Below are 22712 nucleotides of genomic sequence, written 5' to 3' on the forward strand. Positions count from 1 at the left end.
CAGTGCCTTGACGCAAGACGCGTGGCTGAAAGTAAGAAACTCTGCATAACTCAAATGAAAAGGATGTTGTATATACTTGTTGAAGCTAAACATGTAAATGAGGCAGCGTGTGACGATATCCTTAGAGAGTTCAGAGAGTTTTGTGATCTGGCTGCTCTTCAGGTTAAGTTCAGGGAATTTGATCCCAAAACCACTTGAGTTGACACCCTGCTGTATGATACAATGGGAACAAATAATTTTCCCGAGTGTGGAATGTGGTGAAAATTCTTCTTGTCTTATCACACAGGCAGGCAAGCATCGAAAGAGGTTTTTCAATCAACAAAGAATTAATAGTTGAGAATCAGAGGGAAAGATCTCTGGTGGCTCAGAGGCTCATTGTTGATCATATCAGATCTGTAGGGGGCATAACCAAGGTGGAAATCACAAAGTAGCTGCTCCTTTAAGCTGCAGGAGCCAGGCAGAAGTACCATGGGTACCTGGATGAAGAGAAGAGAAAGAAAGAAAGAACGGCAAGCTGTTGACTTTGAGGGAGGCCATCACAAATGAGGTGGAAGATTTGACAAAGAAGAGGAACCCTGACAAAGACGCAGCCTTTGTAGCCTACGTAAACTGCATAGGCCGAACGTTGGGCCAAGCCAAAATGAGACGGTCTAGTCTATGGAGTACTTCCTGATTGCGTCACCAATTGTTCCCACCCCTACCGATGAGTCACGAAGCTCTGCTTCTCTTGCTTAGCAACCTTCACAGCTGTGTTAAATTAACTGCAAATGATGGAGCCAGAAATTTTCTTTTTCTTGATTTATATTATTTTGGTAGAAAATGAGATCCACTCACCGTCAGTGAGCGATGTAGCTCATTGTGTGATGTTACTTTTGGCACAGTGTAAACTTTCGCTAATGTTTATTTACTACGGTAATAGCATTTTTAATGTGTGTAATTGTATTTTCACGTTTGCCACTATTTTTGCTTTTTTGCACTTTTTTCAAAGAATTTTGTTGGGTCGCGAAGGATAGCTTCCATCGAATGCAGCCTTCGTTTCCCAGGAAATTTGTCAGCTGCATTTGAAGGAGCCTTCTAAATGGGACATCCTTGTTGCAGTACTAAGACGCAATCTGCCTTCAAATGCGGTCTTTGAAGGATACAGCCCCTGAATTGGGACACAACTAATGTGCAAAACAGATATTAATATTTAGCCTTAGGCTAAACCTTATGGTATCCGCTATGTTCGTTTTTTGTCACCTTTCTCAAAGAATATTGGGATATGTTGGGCTGCAAATGATACATCAGATGCAGCCAATGAAGGTTGCATTTGTGGGCCACATTTCACGGACCCTTTGAAACGGGTCAGGTTTGTTGAGACACTGTGACGCAATTGTCCTTCAAAAGCAGCCTTCGAAGAATGCAGCCCCTGAATTGAAACACAGGTTATATAGTATGTTCTTTTTTTTAAAATAAAACTGATTTGAATTGATGAGTTGTATAGTTACAGTGAATGTATCATGCCATGGTCTACATATTAATCTTATACAAAGAGATTAGTGGAAGGAGGGTTTTGGTGTATGCATATGTGAAGAGGCAGGTGCAGGTATTTTGACAGCTGTTATACATGTGATGCTGAGTGTTATTATTCAGCAACAATCTTAGATTTGTGGGATGTTGTGTTTGTTGAATGCCAAGACTTCTAAATGCAAAGATAATAGATAAACAGTAAAAATTAAAAGATAAATTAACTACTAATGAGAATGTGTCAAAAGAGAATTATAGTAGATAGATAGATTCAAATTCAATATACATCAGTATATATTAATATCAATCAATATATTTTAATTAGATTTTTGTATGCCTTTAAAGAATCCCAAAGTTCTGTTTAACTTTGCCTCTCTGTAACTCATTTCTTTAAAAATCAGCTGCTGTTTTTCTTGGTCTCTTATGGTGAACTCCTGCTGCCTTCTGCTGAACAGACAGCAGGAAGGGAAGCAGTAGCGCTGTCTGAAGAACTGCTGTGTTTGAGTGTCCCCATCTGAGCAACATAAAATGGTGAGATCCAATGCTCTCCCAGGGGTTTCGTTGTGCTGCAGCAGATCTGAGAGACACAGAGTGTCAGGGGAGACCTTGCTCATGAATATGGAGTCATTCATTAGTGACCTCAAATGAATTCATTATCAGTGTAGGTGGAGACAGGGTTTACATTTTCTGACCTCAGGGTAAAAACCACAAACTATTGCTGAAACAGACAGCTGCAAATTCAGAAACCGGACACACCAGACACAAATCCCTCTATAAACAGCCACTTCAATTAACAATCTCCCTCCAGCTTGTAAAAATGCTGGAGATATGTTCACTATCCCAACTCACACAGCCACAACCAGTGCATTTTGGTGCTTGCAAAAAAGCCATCCACACTGTAAGCTTATTTTATTTAACTTTGAAAATTCCCATTGAGGTGAGGAACCTCTTTTTTAAGGGAAACTTAGGCAGTATGGCTGTCTCGTTCATTTTATTTGAGAACCTACCCAATATACCTATCTACCAAGGCCAAACTACCAGAGGTGGGACTGTGTTTTTTTTCAAAGGGTTATTGAGCAAATAAAAGAAGTAAAGAACAAGTAAATGATTGTTTAAGTAGGATCTAGATCAGGGGTGCCCAATATGTCGATAACGATCTACCGGTAGATAGTGTGGGTAGATCGCATGTCATCAAAAAAAATAGATGTCAGCTTATCATCCATCCTTACTATTACATTTGTCACTTGATTGACATACAGGGCAGCCAGTCTGACATCTGATCTTTTCTGACACATGGTTCACACACGCATGCGCTTTTCCGCGCCAGCAGCTGCGAATCTCTAGCAAGCCACCGAGTTGTCTAGTTAGTCTCCAATTTATTTATTTATGGGTTCATGCAGTTATGCAAGGTATACCAACATAGATTGTACATATAAATAATACTCAATATATTTATAAATAAATATGTTTTACATTTTTATAGAAGGTAGATCATTTTGACTTGGTCATTTTATAAGTAGCTTGCAAGCTGAAAAAGGGCACCCCTGATCTAGATAAAAGATAAAAGTTTTTTTATAAGTAATAGATATTTGGATTTGGAAAAACTAAAATGACAATGTAAACTCAATATGAGAAACATGCAGCATGTAAACATGACCTTCAATCCAATAGTTTTGTTTTGGTGTGTTTTTGAGTATATTGTCTGATTAGTTGCAATTTCATGAAGACCATAATCTCGCTTCATTTGTTTTGTTAACGTCATGAAATGAGATGCTTTGTGTGAAAGTTTTACTGAGTGAAAGCGCCAAAATATGAACGGGTAAAGCGAATGTCACCTTTCCGCGCCAAAAAAAATATGTCAAAGCGAAAAATATCTGACTTCTTCAAGCAATCCTCATCTCTGTCAAACACCAGCATAAAAGCAGGCTCCAGCAGCTGTGCCAGTACGAGCGCGCTAGAGAAAGCCAGAGACACATGAATTCATCTTTCCGCGTCAGTCAATGAACACCGTGCCGAACGACATTTCAAAACGTCCTGGATTCAGGCTGAGGTATGATCACGAGACGCAAAAAATGTCTTGTGACTTTTGTTAAAGAGCGGGCAAAGAAACGGGGTTCATTACAGGAACTAACCATTTCTAAAAAGGAACTGTGAGAAAACACGGCAACAGTCACAAGCATACAAATGCACGTGATCACATAATCGCGAAGTATGCTCCAGACTCCGCCGTTAGCACGTGCAGCTTCTCGTGCGTGCGAGCTGTGGGACGAAAATGAATGGAAGGATTTAAAAATGCAATTTAACACAGCCAATATGATCGCGCGGGAAGAGCTGCTGTTCACAGATATTATTAATGAGAAAAAACGGACTTGGTGTGAGCAAAACGTATAACGACACATCTTGTGCCGAGTTTGTAGGATGCATTGTAGATGAATGAGTACGTGACTAAAAGTACGTGTTTTTTTTTTTTTTTTGTGCATTGCTATGTGGCTATTAAAAATATATATATATTTGGTGCCTGTTTTTTTCCCCCTATAGGAGCCAATGGCTCTTTAATTGATTTTTTTGTTTGGAGCCCTTACATCTGTAATATGTAACCTTTGATTTGATCCACGGGATTTGAATAACTGGCCACTTGTATTTGGTTCTGTTAATCAAATAATTTCTTTAAAAAAAATCTGAGTCTAATGTCTGCCCTTAGTTACAGCTGGAAGACCACAGAGTGGACGGAGTGCAGGGTGGACGTGCTGCTGAGCCAACAGGACCGTAGGCGTGGAAATCAGACAGGGTTATGTGGAGGTGGGATTCAGACCCGAGAAATCTACTGTGTCCAAACCAGCTCTGATACCTCAACCAACCTGAGTTCGCTCAGGAGCAAAGAAGGTACCTTTTCCAGCCTCTCTTTTGTTTTTTCTGTGAGAAGTTAACTTTCATATAATTAAAGAATTCATTGACCATGTTGCAAATCAAAAAGCAAAGGAACATAATGAAATTATAAGGATTTATAATTGGACCATCATGGATATCCCTTGAAATGCCAGACCTCTGCATGTATATCAGGGAGGTTTTTATAACCAAATAATGGCAACTTGAAAGTACAGGCAGAAAAGCATTCACATCCTGCCCCAACAAACCATTCAAGACAAAATGCTGGTATTGGATGATTCTAAAACATTTATCTTGAAAAAACCAACACTAGGTTCAATAATAGCATGTTTTAACAATAATTGCCAGTGTCTGAGAAAATTCTCTAATGACCCAGTGACGTTCTCTAGAAAGCTGAGCCATGTCAGCTGGGCATCTTGTTGTTGCTGTTTAGCTTCTAGACTGAATACCAATGGTTTTAATAATTTACCAGATATGGCAGTTACAGCTAAATCTAGAGGAAGAATGTAGTTATGGCAAATATATTGATTTTTTTAAGGCTTCATATTTGTTTAGGATCACTTTCATTATTATTATTTTGAATGGAATATTTTGGTTTATTTAACCTGACAAAAGGGAAGGCCATAGCATGGCCAAAAATGTGCTGCCTCTCTGATGCAAAGCAGTAACACCCAAAACATGGTTACCTTTGGACTTTTTCAGACCTAGAGTTCACTGTCTGGATTTTTCCATGCCAAGCCATTTTTGTCATTTACTGATGGAAGAAAATAATAATCCTGAGGTGGACAAGCCTCAATGACTTGTGTCAATCAAACAAACAAGCATACTCCCAGGCAACTTTAGTTTCACTTGACACAACCTCAATGGAACAATCATTCAAACTGACACACCAAATACACATAAAAGTGAAAACTATTACTATAGGACAATCTAGGCTAAAAACAATAACTTTGTACTTGAAAGTAGTTAAATGATTTTGTAGTTTTTTACTAGATTTAGTCAAGAATGCTTTTGAAGTCAGTGGAAGAAATACCACTGTTATCCCTCCATTCCCCACCCCCAACAGCTTCAGCACTTAGTTTGTGAATGATTATCCATGTTATTGCTCTTTTCAAGACCTCTGAAACTGTATCACTTCGTAGTTGATAGGAAGGAGATTTCATTGTGATCAGTCAAGTGCCTGTGTGGAGGGAATCCATAGCCTAAAGGAGCTACTTGTAATCTTATTTGCTTCAACAATGGTCAGCGTACCCCAGAATGACTGTGGTGGGATAGACTGGCAGCAATATTTCTGAACACATACCATTCTTAGTTGCATTACTGGGAGCTATCTCCATCCCACATCCCTGTTCATTCTTGATTTGCTTTACTCAAAATCATAAAGTGAAGGATTTACTAAGTCTTGAAACTCATGTGAAGATTGTTGCTCACATTTATGATGCTCCATTTTCAAGTGGTGCATTTTTTCTGATTATCGTTAGTAGTTTTGTCTGTTTCCATGGTGGTACTTATTTCATTGTGACTTTCTCTTTATTTACTCTTACTCTTCAAAACAACAAGATTTAAAGCTATGTAAAAGTGTATCAGCTGTCCTGTACTGGTTGCAATCACTGTGAAACTCTTTTGGGAAGCAAAAAGTCACATGCTGTGTTACAGTTGCACCACTGTGATTCTCTGAATCCTGAACTCGAAAGTAAATGGGAGTCAACATAATGAAGGCACATGGCAAAACAAGGCAGGGGTCCCCAATCTTTTTTGCACCACGGACCGGTTTAATGTAGGCATTTTTTTCCCCCCACGGACCGGCCTTCAAGGTGCGATAAATACAGCAAAAATAAAATAACACGGCCGACACCTGTTATAAAAATGAATGTTAAGTGCATGAAAAATACAACTCACCATAACGCTGAATCAGTGTGAGCCCTGGGCTTGCTTCTCTGCAACGAGATCGTCCCATCTAGTGGTGATGGGGGACTATGACACCCGCAGTGTGTTCGTTATGTCTAGTCTGCTCCGTAATTAACTGCAGCCTCTCCTAAAAGTTCAAGGCAAATATCTTTCGCGGCAGGCAGGATCAGTTATTCTCCAATAGTAAATGGCTTCTTAGCCTTAGCAATACAGTTAGCCACCAAGTATGATGCTCTCAGTGCACTCGCATTTGTTGATGTGGTTGCCCTCATTAATTGCTTCTATCCTTCGTGCTCACGTTTTTTCTTTCAAAAAACTTCAAAGGTTTATCTTTCAATCCAGGGTGCTTGGTCTCCATGTGCCAAAGTAGTTTTGAAGGCTTTTGAAGGGTAAGCGAATCACTTTTGTCTTGCAAGCGTATCGTGTTGTATAGTTCGTCTACAGACTAGCAACAGACTAGCTATAGTTTAACACACCTAAAAACTAACTAAACTCTAAACAATTCATTAACTGCTACATTCCAGTACTAGTCAAGTACCTTTCTATTTTGACCGGTATTTATTGTTATTTCCTGACTTAGCGCTCATTAGCCTACCGGTTAGCTTAGCTAGCTAGTTAACTTAGCTAGCATGGCCTCTCCCTCTCTCTCTTTCTTGCTCGGTGTGCCACATGTTTAGTTATTCCTCTGCCTCCTTTAGCGATAATGATACCTGTAATAAGTGTAAGGTTCTGTCAGCCTTGGAGGCGAGGATCACTGATTTGGAAGCGCGGCTCCGCACCTTCGAACCAAAGCCAGCTAGCCTAGCCCCGTTAGCTGGTGTGGAGCCACCGAGCTCAGGGTCTGTTAGCGGTCCAATGGCAGCTCCGGAGCAGCCCGGAGAATTAGCCTGGGCGACGGTCCGACGGAAACATACTCCTAAGCAGAAGCCCACGGCTCATCACCTGCCTGTTCACGTTTCTAATAGATTTTCCCCGCTCAGCGACACACCCGCTGAGAAACCGACTCTGATAATTGGCGATTCCATAGTCAGGAACGTGAAAATAGAGACACCAGCGACCATAGTCAAATGTTTCCTGGGGCCAGAGCGGGCGACATCGAGTCAAATCTGAAGCTGCTGGCTAAGGCTAATCGTAAATATGGGGAAATTATTATTCACGTCGGCAGCAATGACACCCGATTACGCCAATCGGAGGTCACTAAAATTAATGTTGAGTCGGTGTGTAACTTTGCTAAATTAATGTCGGACTCCGTAGTTTTCTCTGGACCCCTCCCCAATCTGACCAGCGATGACATGTTTAGCCGCATGTCGTCGTTCCGTCCTTGGCTGTCTAGGTGGTGTCCAGCAAACGATGTGGGCTTCATAGACAATTGGGCCACTTTCTGGGGAAAACCCGGTCTGGTTGCGAGAGACGGCATCCATCCCACTTTGAATGGTGCAGCTCTCATCTCTAGAAATTTGGCCGAGTTTATTAGCTAACCTAAAGCCTGACAATCCAGGGTGGGGACCGGGATGCATAGACTCTAAAACGTCTCTCTGCAGTTTCCTTAGAGCCGCCGCCCCCCTCAAACTACATAGAGACTGTGTCTGCCCCTCGAACATAAAAATCAAATAAATCAGAAGTTAACAGAAGAGGAGTTATTCATAAAAACTTAATAAAAATTAAGACCACTCCTGTTATTAAACAGAAAAACAGAACTGTCAAATGTGGACTATTAAATATTAGGTCCCTTTCATCTAAATCTCTGTTAGTAAATGATTTGATAACTGATCACCAAATTGACCTACTTTATCTTACTGAAACCTGGTTACAGCAGGATGAGTATGTCAGTCTGAATGAATCAACCCCCCTCAGTCATAAAAATGATCATGTTCCTCGAAGCACAGGTTGAGGTGGAGGAGTAGCTACAATCTTCCACTCAAACTTATTATTAAACTTTCATCCTCAGAACAATTTTAACTCATTTGAGAGCCTCACTCTTAGTCTCTCACATCCAAACTGGAAAACACAAAAACCAGTTCTACTTGTCATTGTGTACCGTCCACCTGTCCCTTACTCAGAGTTTTTCTTTACAAATAAAATCACAACTATTAGAGAGAAAATTCAGCAGATGCTTCCTATACCTGCAATAAATGAATCTTCTACTACAGTAGCTCTTGAATCATCTGTAGGACCTCAGTTATGTTTAGACTGCTTCTCTCCCATAGATCTCTCTGAATTTACATCAGTAGTTGCTTCATCGAAATCATCAACATGTCTCTTAGACCCCATCCCGACTAGACTGGCACCCTGCCATTAATGAACTCATCTTTATTGGACTTGGTAAATTTATCTCTAGTATCAGGCTACGTACCACAGGCCTTTAAGACTGCAGTAATCAAACCTTTATTCAAAAAGCCTAGTCTTGATCCAGGAGTCTTGGCTAATTATAGACCAATATCCAACCTGCCATTTATTTCTAAAATCCTAGAAAAAGCTGTTGCTAAGCAGCTATCAGACCACTTACACAGGAATGAACTATTTGAAGATTTTCAATCAGGATTTAGAGCACATCATAGTACAGAAACAGCACTGTTGAAAATTACCAACGACCTTCTCTTAGCCTCAGATAATGGACTTGTTTCTATCCTTGTCCTCCTAGACCTTAGTGCAGCATTCGACACCATTGACCACAACATCTTATTACAGAGACTGGAGCATGTGATTGGTATCAGAGGAACAGCGTTAAAGTGGTTCCAATCCTATTTATCGGACAGATTCCAGTTTGTTCATGTCCATGATGAACCTTCCACACGAACAAAAGTTAGTTATGGAGTTCCACAAGGCTCCGTGCTAGGACCGATTCTGTTCACCCTGTACATGCTTCCTTTAGGATATGTCATTAGGAAGCACTCTATTAATTACCACTGCTATGCAGATGACACTCAGCTGTATCTATCTATTAAACCTGTTAACACAAACCAGTTAACCAGACTTCAAGCCTGTTTAACTGACATAAAGGCCTGGATGACCAGTAACTTTTTACTTTTAAACTCAGAGAAAACAGAAGTCATTATATTTGAGCCAAAAAATCTCAGAAATAACTTCTCTCAAATTATAGCTACTCTAGATGGCATAACCCTGGCCTCTAGGACTACTGTAAAAAACCTTGGAGTTATTTTTGACCAGGACATGTCCTTTAACTCACACATAAAACAAAGCTCTAGAACTGCAGTCTTTCACCTGCGCAACATTGGCAAAATTAGGAACATCCTGTCTCAAAATGATGCAGAAAAACTAGTCCATGCATTTGTTACCTCAAGGCTAGATTACTGTAACTCATTACTATGTGGATGTCCCAATATCTCCATAAAAAGCCTCCAATTAATCCAGAATGCCGCAGCCAGAGTCCTGACAGGAACTAGCAAGAGAGATCATATTTCTCCTATATTGGCTTCTCTTCATTGGCTCCCTGTAAAATATAGAATAGAATTTAAAATCCTTCTTCTCTCATACAAATCCCTTCATAATCAAGCTCCTTCATACCTTAAAGACCTCATAGTACCATATTATCCCAATAGACCACTTCGCTCTCAGAGTGCAGGCCTACTTGTGGTTCCCAGAGTTCTCAAAAGCAGAATGGGAGGCAGAGCCTTTAGCTATCAAGCTCCTCTCCTATGGAACCAGCTCCCAGCCTGGGTTCAGGAGGCAGACACTCTCTATACTTTTAAGGCTGGACTTAAAACCTTCCTCTTTGACAAAGCATATAGTTAGGGCAGGCTTCAGGCAACCCTGAACCATCCCTTAGTTATGCTGCTATAGGCCTAGACTTCCTGAGGACCATCGGTGCACTGAGCTCCCCTACCCTAACCCCCCCCCCTTCCCTTCCCCTCCCCTCTATTCTCTCCTCCCACCTCATGTATATTCCACCATTGAATGTTACTAACCTTGTGCTCTCTCTCTCTCCCCTAGTTTGTGCTCTCTCCCTCTCTCTCTGTTCTCTCTGTACCTTCTGCAGGTGTCCCTGGTCCTGGAGCTGTATATCGCTGATGTGCAGTTACTGGTCCCACCAACCTGCAGTGTCTATTTGTTGTTTATTGTTGCTGTTCTTTTCTCTCTGCTCTATCCACTCACCCCAACCGGTCGAGGCAGATGGCCGCCCAATCTGAGCCCGGTTCTGCTGGAGGTTTTTTCTTCCGTTAAAGGGAGTTTTTCCTCTCCACTGTCGCCAAGTGCTTGCTCATAAGGGAATTGTTGGGTTTTTAGTTTTAGCTTTTGTAAAGTGCCTTGAGATGATTTGTATTGTGATTTGGCGCTATACAAATAAAATTGAATTGAATTGAATTGAATTGAATTGAATTCATTGCCTCGTTGGCTAGCTTATCGCCACATATTATGCAGAGCGGCCTTGGTACGTGAGAGTCACCTGTTGCGATTTTAAGTATGACTCCTGATATTGTCTGTTAAAAGAAGCTTTCTTTTTCTTGGAGGTCGTAGTCTCGTCTTCAAAAATCAATAAAAAATCAATACAACGGAAATTTTATAAATTATTTATTATTTCTGTGTGGCCCGGAAACAAATGCCTCATGGCCCAGTGGTTGGGGACCACTGAATTTGGCATCTGGAAATGTAGTACAGGGAAGACAAGACCATCTGGCACCATTACCTGAGCAAGGTCTGTCTATGTGTGAAGATTTTCATTCATCAAACTTATGGTGGCGGAGAGCAGCTCAAACTGGGCAAGGAGCGAGAAGGAAAAAAGGCTACTGTTTTCTAATAGCTGTTAATTAATATGTGGATGTGAAGCTTTTTAAAATGTTAGTTAACGCTTGTGCACTGTTTGAAAACACTACCCTTTTGTTATGTTGATGAAAGCATCCACTAAAATAAACTGCTGTAAAAATATATAAATATTTTTTTCAACTTTTTGCATAAATCTGTTAATCAACTTCTGTTTTGATCAAAACTACTAAATGTTAAAAGATTTCCAGGATTTTAACTCTTTAAATGCCAATTTTCAAGTGATGTCACGAATTTGGGAAAAAAAACACACAAAATGACTCATTTTGAATAGAAAAAGTGATTGTGGACTGGATATTTTTTACCCCCTAACACAGTCTTGGATATGTCAAAGATTAGTAACAACACTGATTTTGATGCATTGTTAGTTTTTGTGCAGCATCAGATTTAATTTTTTTGTGACTAATTTACTGTTTGTAAAGAGGCACAGGTGTCTCATTATAACGACATTTTTGACTGCACAGCCATGACACTATATAATCATGCATTCTTGATGGTTGGTGGTTTTCCCTGTTTGTAAAGAGGTAAAATTCGTGATTTTTACTGTTGACAACTAAGTGACCCTATTAAAATCCTGGAATTTTTTTTAACATTTAGTAGTTTTGATCAGAACAGAAGCTGATTAACAGATTTAAGCAAAAAAAGTTTAAAAAAAAATTTATCTGATATATTTTACAGCAGTTTATTTTAGGGGATGTTTTCATCCCGAACATAATGAATGTGCCCACAGTATAGTATTGACCTATGGAAAATTTGAAATACACATGGTACGCTATATGAAATACAGTGAAAGTTATGGATAGTTATTGGATAGATTACAGTGAAGTTTGGAAGAGATTAGATTTGTTATTTCTGTGTGTAGCTTCATCATAAGGTAATTGTAATTTGTTCATTATTTTCGTTTCTTACCAAAGACCTAAAAAAAATGACAACCATACTTTGTTATGATGGGACCAATGGCTTCTAGGTTATAAAGTGCCTACATTATGCAAGCATACAAGCATTGCCAGTGTTTACATACAGACTTTAGCATTAACCCAAAGCAGTTTTTTTATGTATAATGATATTATTAATTATGATGAAGTTAATTAATGAAAGTCCTCATATTATTACAGCGTGCTGTTAAAATTCTTTAGCCAATCACCAAAAATGCCTAAATACACACAGTTTACTGAATCACACACAAACACACTATAAATATGGGATCAGTGAGAAGGGCACAAAACAGAAGGGTAAAGTGGAATAGTCAGAGTACTGGGGAGATTAAGCACTGTCATTGGAGCCAGTAATACTACAGTCTTTATGCCTTTCACTGAGTGTCACCAACAGGGAGGCATGACAAAAGATTTACGAGATTGAGGACACAGTGCAAAAATTTTTAATATATTTGTCCTAAATAGACATCAACGTTTATAAATGAACCATGACATTTTTCTATAGCATCTCATGTCAGTTTATGTGCTCTTGTGTTATGTGGACATTCAGGGGTATGACACACATACACACACTAAAGGATGTACCTTAAAGGATGTACCTTTGGCAAAGCCAAAAGAACAATTTGCATGTGAATGAGGCTGAGTCTCGTGGCAAAATGCAAAAGATTCTTCAGCCAGATGACCTTGCAGAGACTCACCTACAGCGGTTTGTAGCTGAGGTATACAGATTCAGACCAAATAGATGACTGACCCACTATGCTAGGAAAAAGCATAAAAACCTCATATCTCAAAGTGGTGCTGTGAATGAAAGAATAAAATCTGTGCACTTGTTTGGCTTTAATGTTAGCTGAAACGATTTGTTTCTAGGGGATATGGGACTCTGAAGGGAGGGCTACTGAAGGTCTACAACACTAACTTGTCATTTTTCTTTCTTACACTTTTCTAGTCTGAATGGTTGGCTGTTAAACTACACAGATTTCACACCAGCACTACCTTTAACAAATGTATTTGCAAGAGTGTTTGTGCAGAGGGACTACGCAACCATCTTCATTATCCATCCATAATCTGTCGCTTATCTTGAGACATCCAGACTTGTGGGGTGGCTGGAGCCAATCCCAGGTGACCTTGTCCAAGAGACACGATACATCCTGGACAGGGTTGACAGAGGCTGTGCACATAGAGACAGACAAACGCTCACATTTACAACTATGGACAATTTACCATCAGTCACTAGTCAACCTAACCTGCATGTGTCTGGACTGCGAATGGAAGCTGGAGTGCCTGCAACCCACACAAAGCCGCACAGGCATGGGGAGAACTTTCAAACTCCACACAGAAATGCCCAGGTTTAATGTGGTTCAAAGCTAAAACCTTCATGCTGTGAGGCAAATGTGCTAACCACCACATTACTGTGCCACCATCTTAGCAAAAATAAATGATATATATAAAAAGAACTATGGAACACATTGAATAGACACAAATTTGGGGTTTTTATTTGTTTGCCCTTTTATATAAAATTTTAACCTGTAATCTGTTTGATTTTGATGTCTTCAAAACCATGTTTTTCAGCACATCATGTGCCACATGATCTTGCCTGTCTCTCTGTAGTATTGCGACCAGTGGACAGTGATGTGTGTCTGGGGATCCCTCCAAATACAACCCAGCTCTGCCATATAAGCTGTCCTGTAGAATGTGAGGTGTCTTCATGGAGTGCCTGGGGACCCTGCACCTATGAAAACTGTCAAGACCAGGCATCAAAAAAAGGTAAGAGCTCAGAATTATAAAGCCACTGGGCCATAAATTACTCAGTGGAGCTCTATAGACATGTACAGACAGACAAGGTTGTTGCAGTCGCTGGTTCAGCCTTTAATTGGCCCTGGAACAGCGATGTCTGCTATAACTAATGGATGTTGACTCTGCCTTAATGAAGCGCCACAAATGAAAGGGATGGCTGGAAATTCTTCTCTATGCATCTTAATGATGGATCTGCTCCCAATTGCTCTTCTTCTCATTATGCCACTTCTGCCATCTACTGAAACATTGTGTAGTGAAACTGAACTAACAAGTGTGTGCATCCTGAATCTCATTATCCAGACAGATAAAGACTCAAAGTACATCCACCTCTTGACACTAGCCTTGGGAGTCAGCTGTAATTACAGAGCTCAACTTTAAATTGCATTGTATGGTCTGCATAGGGTAGAATGCACATCTTTGTAATATTTGACCAACATGCAATCTGTCTATCTGTAGTGTTCATATATTTACTTTATAGGTATTAATACCTTGTAAGAATCAGTAATTCAGGGCACCAAGCTGGTAAAGGTAGCTAATTTTACAGTGATAAAGAATTATTAATATTATATCCTCACAAGTGAGGGAAGGAATTCTAATTCAGTGACAGTTATTGTTAGAAGAGACATTAAGACTTGCTGGCTCTCTATATTTTGGATATGTTTATTTATACTACTTACAATTTGAAAGGGAAGGGGAAAATAACCTAACATAGTGGACCAGACTAATGGAAGTTAACATCAACAGGTAACTCTGAGATGGTGGAAAAGATATTTGAATCAGGTTAGATTTGGATCTCAGTTTGGAGAGAGAACGATTTGTTAAGTTTGGGAATTATAAGCTCTAAATGAGACTAATGCCATGAAAGGAGTACTTAATTCTTTGTAGATAAGAGTTTTGTTTGGTCAGTTGAAGGTACTCTTCAGGTCAATTGTATGCTAGGTTCAGAGTAAAGGAATTTTTGAGAATTATTCTAAATAACAGTTCATATTAATGAATGACTATTCTTTTTCACCATTGCTTGAATCTAAAATATGTAACAGTGATTGGATTACATGACACTTTCAGTTCACACACAAACATGCATTTAAATATTATTTTACATCATATATGACATATTTTAAGTCAAACACATAGCAATTGGTTATACACACACTAGGTAATAGGCAATAACCACTTATTCTAAACAATGCTTTGTAGCTATACTTTACTAAGTTTGAGTTTGTCCATGTAGATCTAGGATTTTCTTATGGTTATTTTACAGGAGATGTAACATTTACCTTCAACCAGAAGGCATTGCAGAGGTATAAGGATGGTCAAAATCCATCGTTTCCACACAGTTCAATTCAGTTAGATTTATTTAACACCAAATCACAATAATGAATCACCACAAGGCACTTTACATAAAATAGAAGAAGAAGAACTTTATTAATCCCCAAGGGGAAATTAAATTGTTACAGCAGTTATTCTCATTTAAAGTTAAAATTAAATTAAATTAAATATTATTTAAATTATATAAATTGATAGTAATTAATAAAGTAATAAAGCAATTAACTAAAATGAAAATAGGTCGAGACCTTGCAAAACATACATTAAGATTCATACATTCAATCATAAATACAATCATACATTATACAGCAAAACACAACAAATCACTCTTAAGCATCGCTTGGCAACAATCGAGAGGAAAATGATTTTCCCTTAACAGAGGAAACCTCCAAGAGAACCAGGCTCAGGCTGATCCATCTACCTCGACCGGTTGTTATAGATTGCTAGTATCTAAGGATGTAAGATAAAAACTATGGCTCTAAAGATTTAAAAACTGGAGTCTTTTAAAATTTTGATTTTATTTAAAAAAGAATAATTATTCAACCCAACAACTGCTACTGGTGAATTCTATGACTTGTTTTAGTTTTGTATCTTTAAACTCACCTTCACTGTACAGCCTTACTATCTTAAGCTGATATCATGTACACAATAGATCATCACATGTGATTGTTTCCATTTACGTGTGTTCAGTCAACATTAAGCCTCTATCTCTGCCAGCAGATGCATGTACGGTGCTGTCGTACCATTCATTATACATCCTGCAGATAGCAAGTGAGTGATGGTTGATAGAATTGAATTCCCTGCTCCCCATGCCTCATCTTTCTTCATATGCACCCTTCGCCCTCACAGATAACACCTCCATCAATGGATCTAGATACATGGAGCTCATGTTCTGCTGACCTGCCTGATTAAATAAAGGTTTTTGATGGAAAAAAAGAGACCATAATGAAATAAAAAGGGAAGATTTTGCAACCACTGAGTCCTGCAGGGCCTGCAGGGCTGTGCAGCCTTATCAGGCTGGAGCAGGAGTGTGGATTAGGGGGTGGCCAACCTTGGTCCGGCTGGGGTTCATCATCCCCCGTCTCGGGACCTGGGTCATAGAATCCTATGCTCTTGAGCAGAGGAAACAACACAAGCATGTTAACAAACCATTTCATTTATGTGAGGTTGTTAAAAATATCTGTCAATTTCAGGTTCAATGTCATGTTAAATGCAATATTACGGTCAATATCAAAGGTACTGTAACCACGGAGTGAAATTAATGTGTTACAGTTGAACATTAGATACTGTCAAATGGCTACACATTTCTGGTCAGCAGTTCATAGAGGAGGTGCTTGAATTCATTAGTGTAGGGACAATGTGTGTTCATTTGGCTCATTAGATTTCTGTTGTTCTCCAACAGGCTTCAAACTGAGAAAGAGAAAGATCGTCAGTGAGCCAGTAGGCTGGATGGGAAATTGCCCACACCTGGTGGAGGCAATACCATGTGAAGAACCCAGCTGCTATGAGTGGCTGGTGGTTAAACTGGAGGAGTGTATTCCTGATAATGATAAGGAGTGCGGACCAGGAACCCAAATCCCTAAAGTGCAGTGTGTCAACAGTGATGGTGAGTAAAAACATGAAACAACACAGTCATTTAGGTCTGGGAGTAATTAATACCTTAACAAGTCCTCTACACAGAGATTATCTTGAGGGAGATAATCATGCTTGAGCGTAGGAAATACAGTTCTTATAATGCATTGAAGGTAATAAGGACGTGTAATATTAGCATGAACAACTGGACCTTTTTTTTTTACATTTTTGTATATTGGCAGTATTAAAAAGGTTCTTATTGCAATGTCTAGATGTCTTTTTCCCTCTGACTTGTAAATGGATTTCTAGAACTTTATTTGCAATGGAAACAGTGTCTCCTCTCTGTCTGAATGCCAGCACTCACTCCAAACGTTGTTTCAGCTGCATATTTTTTTTTCAGAGAAAGAAAAAGCTATGCTGCAGACTTCAAAGTGCAGATAATAAAGTCTGCAGCATAGCTTTTTCTTTTGGGCAGCATTTTCACTTGTGTTACACTAGGAGTCGCAGTTTAGTGTGAACGTAAATGTTTTCATTGTTTCATGAGTCAAGAGTGCCATCTAATGCTAGTCACCACTCGGCAAAATTACTGTAAATACACACATATAAGTTGCTTCGCTGTATAAGTTGCAGGACAAGCCAGAGGAGTAAAAAAAGTGCAACTTATAGTCCAAAAAGCAAACTCCAAGATCCTTTTAGAATTTGCACCTGAGCAGATGGCAGCAAAGTCTTGTAGCTCCTGAAATGTTCAGTTATGCTTTGCTGTTACATGCTTTGCTCAAACATGTCCAACATAAGCTGAAGAGATTAAAGCAGGGTAAGGAGGACTACAAAAACAAAATAGAGAAAAATAGCACAACAACATCAGAGAGGTGTGGACTTCACTGGTTACATAACAAAAACACCAACTAGGCACCGTGAGTGATGTGCACAGATCCAATGTAAACAAGTTCTTCAACCGGTTTGACGCTGGAACAAATGTCCCTTCTACCCGAGTTTGTCCATCACCATACCCCCTCATTCTTCCTCAGTCTTCTTCAACTCCTTGTCGTCCTTGTCCTCCACCTGTGTGCATCTCCACCACTGCAGCTATGCCCCGTTTATCACCTGCGCACGTGCCACAGTCTGTCACAGTAACAGGGATGAGGCTGCAGTTACAAAGACTGTGTTACGTCTGAGCCCTTCACCCCTTTTAAGGGTGGGTTTTTCTACTTGAAAATATATAGCTTCTCTGACCACTCTCTCAAACCATCTGTCTTTTCTATCTAAAATAAGTATATCACTGATGTAAGACATTTGATGTGTGCCTTACATCACTAAACATTGTGCAAAAATATGCTAAAAAAGCTATTTATAAAATAGGTAAGAAAATACAATAAAAGTACCAAGTACACATACAATTTAACATTGTGCAAGAATAATATGAAACAAGATATAAAAAAAACAAAATACCAATATGTTGCACAAGAGGTGGAGTGAGGTAATGAGGGGTTATGATTTTGCCATCAGTCTCACTGCGGCAGGAAAAAAACTTCTGTAGAAGCATGTTTTGTGTGTAATGATACTGTCCACTTTGCTGTGTCTCAGGTTGTAGGTGCAGTGTTTGTGTCTGAGCAGAGGGTGAGCTGGATGGTGTGAGTCTCTAATGATTCTTTCTGCTCTTTTCTGACAGCGATGTGTGTATAGTGAGTCCATAGAAGGAAGTTTAGTCCTAGTCATCTTATCAGCAGTCTTTATGATGCTTTGAAGAGCCTTCCTCTCTGTCTGTGTAGTGTGCGCTAAAAGAGGAGTGAACAGTGCTGGCACTGCTAAACATACCCACAGTTGCTTTCTTGCTTACGTATCACCATTTTAAGTAAGCAGCTAGTAAAACCATACATTGTTTCTTTTCTAGACAATAACATCTAGTTTAGCACTTAAAAACAGCATCATTCTGTGTGCCCTTTGTTTTTGTGGAACAAAAGCAGATTCTTCACTTATCTTCCCAGTCAATGATAGTAACTCAGTGTTGAAGCTACTTTGAGAGTCTCACAAGCAGATTTCTTCACACGGCAGGGAGCTGAACAATAGCAAAGCTCCCCTCAAATAAATCCAGAGCTCATCTTAACTAAAGTTGCTGAGAGAAAGTAGTTCAAGATATACAGTAGCTGACTTTACATGTCATATGTCAGCAGAAATAGGAAGTAAAACAGAATATCCAACATTATGGGTTAGAAGTGCAGGAGTTACTTTTTCCCAAGGCTCTCTATCTTCTGCTGCTGCTGTTGAGAAAAATAACTTCATGTTTTTATTTGAAAATTTCTTTGGGATGTCACATCCACACTCCTAGTGTTTTACTCACTATAAGATTAATCCTAAAACTATATATACAGCATGCTGTTGTAAATATATATATAGCCTAGATGTAATTAAAAAGGAAAAAATTACAAGATAAAAGATTACAGTTCACACAGAGGCTAACCAGCTACATATTCAATTTTATTTTGGTTGGTGCAGTTGTTAGTAGAGTAACACTCAGGACTTTTGATGGCACAAAATAGGAACAACAACAATAATAATACAATAAAAAAAAAACTATAAAACTATAGTGAGTGGGACAAGAACTGAAGCAAGCAACTACATTCAGGGTTTAAGAACAACATTAAAATAATATTAAAAACATTTTAACAGTAATTTATTCAGCTGTGTAATAGGACACAGTGTCAAAGTTTGAAAACCCCCAGGCTATACAAATACACTTGACTTAACTTGAACTGTGACAGCGTATACATAATGGGGAGACAGAAAAAAAATAATGGAATTATGGCATTACTGAAAAATGTTTTATAATGATCATGTGTATACACTAAGGATTCATTTACAAGTGAGAGACACCACCTTCTAATGGATCCAAAGACATTCCCATGTCAAATAGGTGGAGAGCAGCATGTCCTACCCCTTGATCTCATGCAATGGAAGGTGCCCAAGAAGCATCCGGATCAGATGCCTGAATGACCTCAACTGCAAATGCAGTTTCTTTTTACTGGGACATTAACTGAGAACGGAAATATATACACACTTGCTTTTTATTAATAAATCAATTATGATCTGAATTCTGTAATTTGAACTAGTCTTTTTAGTTCATTTCTTTCCAACAAAATTGTGTGTATATTCTGTATTTGTGTGTGCAGGAATAGGGCTGTTATGGGTAGATTTCTGAACCATAACACAGTAGTTGCTAATGAGGGCTCTGGGGAAAATGCCTGTGTGTGAGAGAGAGATAGGGGTTGTTCATCAAACTCCATATTATATTTATAATCAGGGTCTACATTCACAGACTGCAGTGCACCATGTTGTAGTGATTATCTTCTTCCTCATCACAAAATGACTTGTTCTCTACAACTAATTATCTTCAGCCTCTTATCTTTCCCTGAAAATATTTAAAGAAAACTGTCCTTGAAAGACAATTCATTATTTACCATGCAGTACCATATGTCTTTACTGTGAAGTCTTTTTAATAGATAGATTTTAATTTTCTAATATTCAGATCTACAGCAAAGTATGGCAGCCATATTGAAAAATGTAGAATATTACTGCTGCATGCATAGCTGGACTTCATTCTACAACTTAAGTACTGCAGCTGTAGTAAAAAGTATTCTAATAGTTATATTTAAAAAGAGGATGGATGTCTACAGTGTTACCTAAAGTGCACGATAGGATTTTTTTCTGAACTGTTATTTCACAGTAGTTTGTGCAATATGTCTAGTAGTCAACTATGTCTTCCCCTATGTTATTTGTGCCAGCAGATTATTACAACTAACACTCAAAAGCCTTGTTTAATTATTGCAACTATGACACTGATATAGTTGGATGTACATGTAGGAGAGTTATGTGGGGACCACAACTTTCTAGGTGAACTACACTAAACTAACTGGATGAAAAATGTTTTTCATAATTATGATGGAAAATATTGATAAAAAAACATCAACAATGATATTCAAAAAGTCAAATGTGTAAAAACTGGCAACTTCGAGTCAACTATAAAAAATTGATTGGAGTACAGCACATTTTACGTTTTACAGCAAAGTTTGAAACTCTAGCAACATGCTACCACTAAACTTTACAACACTTATATTAATATTAACACTAACTGAGAAAGAATTTCCTAAGGTAGGAACTTTTTCACACAACCACTTCATGCATGAAACACACAGCCATATCTACAGGTATGACTATAGTTTATAACATTAGCAATACATACAGTATTATAGAAAGAGTTCCCACTATTGCTGTGGTCAGTTAGCGATTGTAGGATTTGTTCTATATGGCTTGGGCTTCACTTGAGATTTGAAAAAGCATTCCTAGGTAATGCAAAAGTATTGTAAGGGAATTTAAATAAAGTCCCTCTTTGGTGCTTCATAGATGTCCAATAGGTTGCAGTATATAAAGCATTCAGCACAATTTGGCAGAGTCATAGCATTTTCTAATGTAACTACAGTTTTTAGACAGCTGCTGGACTGCTGTAGAGCTCATACTTTAATATTCTCTATGTCACTTAGGAAAATACCAAACTGCTGTACAGCATTCTTGTTCAGTTGGTGTCAGATTAGAGACCTAGGAGTTAATTGTTTGATTGACTGTTGATTACCCGGATCAGTTGTGTTCATCTGTTCAGAAGTGGAAAGGCAGGGGTAGTTGTAAAGCAAGCAGGGCAGTGGCCCTCAAGTACCAGGCTTGGCTACCAGTATCACTTCACATCAGTATCACTTGCATTGTAAACAATCCTTACATATTCATAACTCAATCTTTTACCTCTTTCATTCTAGCTTTGCGTTCTTTATTATATAGAGCCAGCTAGGTTGCTGATGAATACATGCAGGTAAATAGAGTCAGTGATGAAAGAAAAATGCAAGGTGACCTCATCTTCGTGATTCTAATTTTCATTTCTTCCTCTCCTTCCATCTAAGGGTGTGGCCTTTCTTTCATGGCACCCTGTTGAATCAGACTTGCTGATAAATTAGATTAGCACAGTCAGCTTGGATTTAGTCTTCCTTCTTCCCCATTACCTGACTGCACGAGAGGCAAGCAATTCAGATGTCAGCTTCCATATGGTACATTTCCATCAATGCCAGTTCAGTCAGAGATTAGATGTGGTTAATGTTTGTAATGATAAAAAGAAAATTGTACCTTTTATCACTACAGTTGCTAGCTGAGCTCAGGGCAAGCTGATATCACACTAGCTTCTCAGATCTGTGAGGTTAGTAGAATGATTTTAAACACTTTATGGAACAGGACAGACTAAGGTGCTTTGTCCTACTTGCTACACTGCAAGATCTCTTTTCATATGACTTCCATTTACGGCATTTTCGTTTAGTTTAGAAAATATTTATTTTAGCAAAAATCTTTTTTGCATTATTCTGTATAGTCATTCAGTCTGTTCCTGAAATGTATCTTCCCCTGTCCTACTGCAGCCACTGACATGATAGGTCATTGAAAACCTAAATGACATACTACGTCATTTGTCACTGCCTTCTAAAACAATCCAGTCATACTTCCAAGTAGGACCTCCAGTAGGCAGTGGAGTGAAATGGCTGGCTGAATTGAGAGCTCTCAAGTGTACCACATATGAAGTCAGCTTTTGCTGTAGGAAGCATGAGTGGGGGGACTAAGAAGAGAGATATAAGGATGCAAGAAGCACAAGATACAACAGAACTGATTAAAATTGAAGAGGCCGAGGTGTGAATAGAAGAACTGAAAACATGGTCTACTGTGGCGAACAGTGCACCTCAACAGGCACTAAGTGAAAAAAATTGTCAATAAGGTGAATGAGTTAGAAGCAAGGTCAAGAGGACATAATCTGTACATATACAGAATCCCAGTGGGACTGCAGCATGTGTACGGCTGCAAGAGTTTATACACAAAACAGATTGATGCTGTAGCAGGTACCCAAAAGCAGTAATACATCCTTTTTCAAAGCTTTATTTAGCACTATTTTAATAGAAACTGAGGGGATATGTATCTGTGGAGGAG

General features: G+C 38.9%; 1 protein-coding gene across 1 annotated transcript in view; it reads left to right on the forward strand.

Moving 5' to 3' along the window:
• thsd7aa (thrombospondin, type I, domain containing 7Aa) overlaps nucleotides 1–22712 on the forward strand; it is a 215668-nt gene that overhangs the window by 81135 nt on the left and 111821 nt on the right. The window contains exons 4-6 of the mRNA XM_026300874.1: nucleotides 4208–4389; nucleotides 13623–13778; nucleotides 16537–16740. Coding sequence (XP_026156659.1) covers nucleotides 4208–4389; nucleotides 13623–13778; nucleotides 16537–16740 — 542 coding nt within the window. The remainder of the gene's footprint in view (nucleotides 1–4207; nucleotides 4390–13622; nucleotides 13779–16536; nucleotides 16741–22712) is intronic.

Source organism: Mastacembelus armatus, chromosome 11, assembly GCF_900324485.2.
Source record: "Mastacembelus armatus chromosome 11, fMasArm1.2, whole genome shotgun sequence".
In the NCBI taxonomy this organism is placed as follows: domain Eukaryota; kingdom Metazoa; phylum Chordata; class Actinopteri; order Synbranchiformes; family Mastacembelidae; genus Mastacembelus; species Mastacembelus armatus.